At 44.1% G+C, this 8,864-nt stretch overlaps 1 protein-coding gene across 1 annotated transcript in view; it reads left to right on the forward strand.

Moving 5' to 3' along the window:
• Window positions 1–8,864, forward strand: part of LOC103376657 (latent-transforming growth factor beta-binding protein 2) — a 114,102-nt gene that overhangs the window by 23,342 nt on the left and 81,896 nt on the right. The window contains exon 3 of the mRNA XM_025056850.1: window positions 23–293. Within this exon, the coding sequence (XP_024912618.1) occupies window positions 23–293 (271 nt within the window). The remainder of the gene's footprint in view (window positions 1–22; window positions 294–8,864) is intronic.

The raw sequence follows: 8,864 nt of genomic DNA on the forward strand, positions 1-8,864 counted from the left end.
TCCATCTGTGCTCTCTTTTCAGCTGACTGCCAGCCCCCCTGCCAGAACCGTGGCTCCTGCAGCCGACCCCATACCTGTGTGTGTCGCTCGGGGTTCCAGGGCGCCCGCTGTGAAGAGGTGACTCCGGAGCAAGTGTACATCCGCGACGGAGGCACCCTGAGACGGGTTCAGCCCGGCACCAACCCCTTTCAGAAGAACCAACCACGGAGAAGGCCCTCTGACAGACAGGCCGTGGGCACCACCAAGGTTCAGAGCCCACGACCTGCAGCCACCAGACAGCCGGCTCACACCGTGTAAGTTCTCAGCTGTGCGTCTTGAACCTCTTGTTGTAGCCTTGCCATATAAAGAGTTGTACACACCAAAAATAACTGATGGCTAACAGACAGCTAACAAGCTTGGGTTAGCCATCACGCTGCTAATAGAGCCAATAAAGTTCTGCTAACCAACACACAGCTAGCACACAACTAATTATCCTGTGTTAGCCAACACTTTGCTAACACATGACTAAGAAGATTGTGATAGCCATCAAATTTCTGAAAGAGCCAACAACATTTTGCTAGCCATCACATAGCTAACGCATGACTAACGAGCTTGTGTTAGCATCACGCAGCTAACACACAGCTAACATTCTTGCGTTAGCCATCACACAGCTCACACTAAGGCATCGAACTTGTTTTTCGAATATCTTGCATATACAAGTATAAAATCCAGAAAATACATTTATATATTTTTTTTTTATATTTCCTGAATTTTAACTGGACCTTATGTCCTTAAAAAAAACAAACAAACGTAAACAAAAAGTAGTTAAGTACACGCCTTTTTGAAAAGTAATTGTGTTCACGGTTGCGATAACGCAGAGCACGAGGACGTGATTCATGTCGCACAGTTCCTCAACTATACATCATTAATAATCCTATGTTAAACAAACAGTAACATGGCCTCTGACGTCGGCGGTGCCTGTAGATTACAAACGTGTAAATGTATAAATCATGAAGAAAGTACATCATGATTTACAAGACAGTCGGCGTTAACCCCCGCTGTTAGCTTTGAAAACGGAGTGATTATTAGTTCTGTAGTCCTCGACTGCTTCAGTTTGTTCTTTGATTTAATGTAATAACAGCGACTGTAATGTCTCCAGATAATAATTGCTCACATTAAAGCCTCTGTCAGCGCATTCAGCCGATCCTCCAAAGACTGCTAATCAGGCGGGCCCAACAGTTTCTTGGCTTCCACTCGACTGTTTAGTGTTTTGTTGGAAATGAGGTTTTCGTTTGATTAATTACTTTGCCATAGTTAGAACCATTCTCTCCAACTAGGATGTTGTGAGAGAGTAATTATTTCAGGGAGTTTGTTGCCGGACTGCTATTGCTTACAGGCTCAGACTTATCTTGTCAAAGTGTAGTGATCTTTTTTTTATTTATTTTTTCTCGAGTCGGTGATTTTCTAATCTGCTCATAGTCGGTTATGGTGCCATCGGTTCCGTGGGGACTGAGATCATGATTCCCTCGTTGCTGCTCCTTTTGCTAATTATAAAGATCTTGTGTCATTTGTTGGTGTTACGGAGTTAAGCTGGCTGAGCCTTCCGCACGTTTGTGGTGGCTCAGTGAAAACCGTGCTGGCAGCCGATTCCTAAGTGTTTTGTACATCCTCATTCCCAAAAGGAATATCTTGGATTCATAGTAAATTCACTAATCAATACAAGGCCTCGGAGGAGTGCACAGTTGCTATCCATATGTTTGTCTTTGTTCTTGACTCACAGGACATTTTTGCGTCCTGAGTCACATCTGGAGCGAGCGTCAGAGACGCTGTAACAGGTTCAACATTGTAAGAAGCAGACAGCCTCCCTGAGTCACCAGTGCCACAACCAGGACTATTTTCAGTGATATGTTTCTCTTAAAACTGAAGTGTTTGTACGAGCTGCCGTTAAATTCCGGATGAGCAATTGTCCTTCCGCTGCAGAGCAAAGTTTCCGAGCAGGAATCTCAGACTAATCCAATTACTTGTTGACAGATTTCCCTGAAATTGTCAGAGCAAAAATAAAAAATGCTGCCAGAATTATAAAACGTCTTAATTTATACGTGAGTCAAAGAACTATGTGAGCTTCTTTGGATTCATCCGTTGCTCCGGGATACCTTTTATCGATCCATCACATACATTTGGAGCTGGTGGACTAGCTGAAAGTATTCTGCACTCTCTGGGCCCAGAATGATCTTTCAGGGTGGAACAGTGTTCCCCCTGGAGAGGCGGTGGATGTAAGTCTCGGTTTCAGATGTCGCTCTGAGGTTTCACTGTTTCAGTAAAGCCAGGGAAGCACGAGCAGTGTCGGGTCAGAGAGAGTGAGAGTCAGACAGAGAGACGAGGCCAGTGCCAGAGCTCAATTAAAGAGAAGTGTGGGGAGTAGGGGAGGACGGACAGATCGATCATCTTGAGAGAGCAGAGGCCGTGCTGTACAGTACATGCTCCGTCCAGTCAGCGTCGTTTTTTATTTTTCCTCTGCTAAAGAAGGTGTGAGCTGCTCTGTGCGTCTTTCATCGGTGTGGCCGAGGCGCAAATGTGTCAGGAGCACGGTGTTTTAAACCGGGCCTGTCGCACTGAGCGAAAAACAACATTTAGTTCCTTAGAAAGAGCGAGACAGTCAACGATGAACCAATGAAAAGGAAGGATGAAAAGACAAAAGACATAGTTCTCTGAAAGCAAATTGTTAAACAAAGAAAAGTCTCGTCAGCTCTCAGTCAGCTGGGGGTTTGAATCTGAAACCCCACCCTGCGCAAGACAGCGCATTTGTCATACACAGGGACAATCGCAGAATCTGGAGATCATTTTTAAAAATTGTCGACTTTTGGGGCCTTTGATAAATGACAGGATTATCTGCAGGCGAGTGATTAAAATATGTTTTTCTTAACGCAGGCCTTTTCGATTTAGCCTTTAAGAAGCGAGTCAGTTGTTTACTCCTTCAGAGACGTCGTGTTTTTATTATCAATTATTCTGTCTTGTTCTTGGCATTCCTTTAAAAGTAGTTGTTTTTTAATCACAGACATTTAATTACGTAAACATCGTCATCGACTCGCCCTACTGCAGTCGTATTGGTTTGGATGCTAACTATTTTTTAAAAAGGAGACACCGTTCTGGAGGACGCTGCGAGATGAAGACAGTTGAAGAGAGAGAGAAGCAGGAGACTGACTAGTGGAGAGAGAGGAGTTCAAGTTTTTTATTTATGTGTGCATTTTTTAGAAGAGTTGGGGGGAGAAAAGGCTCAGTGTACAGGAGATCCACCAGCAGTCTAGGCCTATAGCAGTATTACTAAGAGATAACTGAGTTTTACCTGAGACAGTCCAATGAATATGATTTTTCAAAAAGAAAGGGTTTAAAGTGTAAACAAAAAGAAACTCCATCCATCTTCTTCCGATTATCCGTTACTGGGTCGCGGGGGCAGCAGTCTCTACGACCACCACCCAAATCACGCTGCGCCGTACCAACCCTCCGAACCTTCCTGCAGGTGGTGAGTCCACTGGAAGGTACCAACTGACCTAACCGGGATTCGATCTTGCCCACACCAATGACAGAGACGTTGCCTCTGGGCCAAAGCGCCACAAAAGAAACTCCAAATGATGGAATTATTATGACTCAAAATTGCCCAATGTTCACTCTCACCATCCAAAACCAGGCAGGGTTTGGCTCTACAGCAGCTGTCTGCAACCGTGTTTGTACCGAGGACCTTTCCGGCTCCTGCTTATATAAGTCAACACGTACGTGTCTGCTCTAGCGCTAGCCGTCCAGAACGTAGATCTATAAAAACTTGGATGGAACACTGGTCATGGGGAAGAAACTTCCAGAGAGATGAATGACAGTCATTCCGACTCTACTCCATGTTCTTTATTACATTACAATACATTTATCTATAAAACCAACAGACAGTGACATCATTAAGGATTATTAAAGTTTATATATTTTTTTAGAAGTTGGGTTTGTTTGAGTCACGTCTCCTCTCAGTCATAGTTTTTTAGAAGTTGGGTTTGTTTGAGTCGTGTCTCCTCTCAGTCATAGATCTGTGTTCAGTCCCACTGAGGAACCCGTCTGCTGCGAGATTTATTGTCGTGAGGTGAAACCTCTTCATAACTATTCCTACTGAAGGGGCTGAGGGACACCCTTTGATACATGTCTCTGAACAACACACCTGAGGCGTCTTATGTCTGTCACAGTGTTAACAAAGTAAGTAAAAGCTGACCAACCCCCCGGCCCCCTACCTCCACCGTCCCTGTGTCCTTTGGTCCACCTCCTGCGCTGATACTCTGAATTGTTTCCCACAGATCTGTGCAGCCTGTCGGGAATAAACCTGTGAAAATAGGTGCAGCCCATGTGCAGCTGCGTCATGAATAAATGTTTCTCTCTTTGACCTTTGCCGTGAATCGTCTCTCACTGTCCGCTCCCGTCCCTGTCAGCATGGAACACTGGATTTGAAGGTGAAGGCCAGCGGTGCGATGATGAGGTTATAACACGTAGAGGATGTACTGTGTTCACCACTGACTCCACCGTTGAGTCTGTGGCATAAACATCAGGGTCCGGCCCTGCTCTTACCTCAGTTGTCTGCAGGAAACAGAGCAGGGCAGAGCAGGATGCGTGTGGTTTAAAGTGTAGCAGTTATCTTTCCTGGTTCCTGTTACATAATGAGAATCAGGACAGTTGGCAGCACCTACCTGGACGACAGAGCTGTGCAGCTGTACTTCATTTACATGTGCCATAATCCCCTTTGACTCACAGAAATGGTCTGTCTCCCTCTGTGCCTTATGGAGGGTAGACATTGTCCGCTGTTGTTTGCGGTTGTGTGGAGCGTCTTGTGTAGTGTGTCCCAGTGTGATGTCACTGCTGGACAAAGTGATGACGCTCACTTTCCAAGTTTTCTCAGGCTATTTTCAGACAGTTAATGCCATTGTATGAAAAACCCAGGACTCCTTCATTGGTTTAACTACCTTCAGATGCAGCGGTTATTGAAAAATCAAAATTGAGCTTAACCCACAATTTGCCACAATTGAATGGGGTTGCACTGCGTTGCTCAACAGGCCATTATTCAATTTAACTTCATAAAAAGATGCAGAACAGAATGACCATCAGTTACCACATCGCTCCAAGGCACTAACCAAAATTGAAAATTTGTTCAACATCTGAAACTCTTTGTCGGGCAGTTGTGGCTTGGTGGTTAAAGAAGTGGACTTGTGTCCGGAAGGTTGCAAGTTAAACTCCACCAGCCACCAGGTCAGTGGATTGAGTATGGCACCGTCCCTACACACTGTTCCCCCGGCGCTCAGTTTGAGCTGCCCCCCCCTCACCCCCCCCACTCATTAAGGTGATGGGTTAAAGGCAGAGGTCACATTTTGTGGTGTGCTGTGTCACAGTGACAATAAATCACTTTCGCTTGTTAATGAATACGTCCTCGAGGGAGACGTTTATTAGGTGTTAGTTGGAGGTAAATAATTCCTTTGTTTGTAGCTAGTTCAAGCCTCCAAAATGGCTAAACTATTGGTAGTTCCATAATGTAGCAGTTAGCAAACAGAACTTTGTAATGTCCTGTGTTTAAAACAATCATTTTCTTTGGTTGGCTGCATAAACTAAGGCTCTAAAAAGAAAGAACAAAACTGTCCACCGTAGTGGTCATGGTCCAGGACTCTGATGAAAATATCAAAGTCTTTTTACTGACATAACAGACTCTAAAGTAAAGACAGGTTCGTGTCAGTGCTATGTCTTACCTGATGCCAAAGCAGCAACAGTCGTTACATCTTTGTTTAAGCAGTTTGAGCAAATTCTATGTGAGCAGCTGTGGCTGTGATGTTCAGTTCCCGAAATCGATTTCCACAGTCAGATCAGAGGAATTACTGTACGTCTCCAGTTTCTGAAGCATTACAGGACCGGTCGTTGGACTTACTGTAAAGTGGCAGATCGAAAGAAGGGCCGTTAAAGTCATTGTGTAGTTTTACTGTCTTTATTCCGAACTCAAAATGTAATCCCATTGCTTGCGTGTGTGGCTCATCACGATGAAGTAACTGCACGGTACATTTTCAATATCTGTGATTTCAAGGGTAATTGCAATCCAGGTCACACCCAGTAACATGCTAAGATGTTGAAAGAAAATAAAAACACCCAGTTACATGAAGCCAGAGGCCCGTGGATGTGTGTGTGGTTGGTGCAGTACAGTGAGCGCTCCTCTCAGGCTCATATCAGGACCACTGTTTGCCCAGTGACTAATAGCACTGGCGGTTATGTGGCATGTTGACTCAAGGCTTTGCACATAGCCACACAGCTGTTTCTGAGAGGAAATTGTGGTCATAGCGGGAGCTCTCCATGTTAATCATGGATCACTGCTGACTTTCACTACAGAAAAGCCACAAGAAGAGCACTGACAGCCGCCTCCGTCCAAATTCTGGAGGTGACCTCAGCACCTGTAGTGAGCTGATGTTTTACAGTCATCACCAACATTCTCCGATGTTACCATCACTGAACATTATGGCCTGTTAGACCTCACAGAACCACAGGGCTTGACTAAAATATTATCATAAATGCTGAAAGGCAGGAGTGGAAATTCACTCAACAACTTTTTTTTTCTTTCATAACAGCTAAGAGGCTAATAAATTTAAGGAGCAGCCAAAGTCTTACAGTAACTTCAGGGTTTTTCCCCCCTCTTAACTTTAATCAGATATGTGTGTTCCTGAAAACTTTAGAAAAATAACCAGCTTGGGAATGTGTTCCTACTGTTCCACCTGGTATTCTGCTTTGCAGCACCATCGTCATGTCTCTTCCTCCAGGTTTCTTGTGTTGCTTTCACGTGACTCGGGCTTTATCAGTATTCAAACCATGGTGCATGTCCATGTCCAGAGCTGTGATTTCTGTCCCAGCATGAGTAGAATAGGGTTGAACTTGAACGAGGTCAGGTTTGTTTGGATCCCAGATGTGTTTGTGTTGGCACGCTGATGCTACAAACCTGACCTTTACCCTGATCCCCCTGGCCTCTGGTGAGCATTTACACTTGTGATATGAATGGGATACAGCTTTCTGGAGCATCTACGTCCTCTGCTTTAAAAAAAAAACAAAACACTGCTGCTATGGTGTATTGGCCAATCTGCATTTTGCTAGGATGCTAGGACAATAAAACCATCAAGTTCAAATTTTCTTCAACAGTATGGTATGATATGGTATGGTATGATATGATATGATACAGTGCAGTATATTAAGGTACGGTACAGTACTATGTGATATGACATCATATTGTATGGTATGGTATGGTAGGGTAGGGTATGGTATGATATGGTATGGTATGGTATGTTATGATATGGTATGGTATGGCATGTTATGGTATGATATGATATTGTATGGTATGATATGGTATGGTAGGGTAGGGTATGGTATGATATGGTATGGAATGGGATGGTATGGTATGATATGATGTGGTATGATATGATATGGTATGGTATGGGATGGTATGGTATGGTATGTTATGATATGGTATGGTAGGGTATGTTATGGTATGATATGATATGATATGGTATGGTATGGCATGGCATGGTATGATATGGTATGGAATGGGATGGTATGGTATGGTATGTTATGGTATGGTATGGTAGGGTATGGTATGGTATGATATGATGTGGTATGATATGATATGGTATGGTATGGGATGGTATGGTATGGTATGTTATGGTATGATATGATATGATACAGTGCAGTATATTAAGGTACGGTACAGTACTATGTGATATGACCTCATATTGTATGGTATGGTATGACATCGTATCATAACCTTATTCTGTACAATTAATTCACTTTTATGTTCAAATTTCCAATTGGAATCAGTCAAAATAATTCAACTGAACTCTATTGCATCAATGGTTTTACTGTCAAATGTCCCGACAAGTTGCAAACGAAGCAGTGAGGTTCACCGTGTCCTCAGGTAACCTTTCTGGGAGTGGTCACAGACCAGAAGTTAAAATGTTGACATCTTTACATTTCCTAAATTAGCCAAGATGCATCCAACATATGTTGTATGTCAGAGTGTAGTGGGGATTGTGTAAATGATCTAGAGGCTAAAAACTAAAATATTCAGCCGGCCAGATCAGGAAGAGTTGGTGTTTTTTTTTTCTTTGACTGACATAAATCCAAATGAGTCCCATGGGCCTTGGGCTTCCTGCTAGGCCAGAGGGAACAAAGCACCATAGAAAACTCAGCACTCAGCGTGGGACAGATATGTCTTTCTCTTTTTTGGTCCTAACTTTCTCCAAGCTCCATGAAAAACATAGTCTGTGCTGCTGTGCCAGCACGCTCGTGAGCTGTGGCCAAATTCATCTCATCATGCAGGCCTGTGCAGATGCAGCTGTTGGGGCTGTTGGGGGGGATAAATACTGTCTAGCAGTTACTGGATGAGGGGCTGTCTATCCCAGGATGCCATTCAACCTCCAGATCTGGATCTGAGGCAGACACAGCTGAGACAGCATCAATCAGGCTCATCTCCCAGTGACTGATGAACGCGTTGAGAGAAAGATTAGCGTGGGGAGGGGAGGGGTTGCATCACTGTGTTTTTCTAATGTACTAATGTGAGACTCCTGTGGGGTCCGGCACTGAAGCGGACCCCCAAAAGGAGCAAACATTAACATCCAACCTGCTGAAGTTCCCATGTCTTGTTTTGCGTCCACGTGTCCAAAACCAATGTTTGGTTGGTTGTCTTGTCTGCGTTTCTCCTAGTATTCCTCGTCAACGTCTGTTAAAGCTTTTATCCGTTTCCGAACCGTTGTGTTTCAGCTCTGCTCAGATACATGTTTTCTCCTCAAAGACCCTCTCAGACTTTCACTCAAAGTCGCCCGACACATGACACTGACCGCTGA

The sequence above is a fragment of the Cynoglossus semilaevis genome, chromosome 1 (assembly GCF_000523025.1).
Source record: "Cynoglossus semilaevis isolate Cse_v1.0 chromosome 1, Cse_v1.0, whole genome shotgun sequence".
In the NCBI taxonomy this organism is placed as follows: domain Eukaryota; kingdom Metazoa; phylum Chordata; class Actinopteri; order Pleuronectiformes; family Cynoglossidae; genus Cynoglossus; species Cynoglossus semilaevis.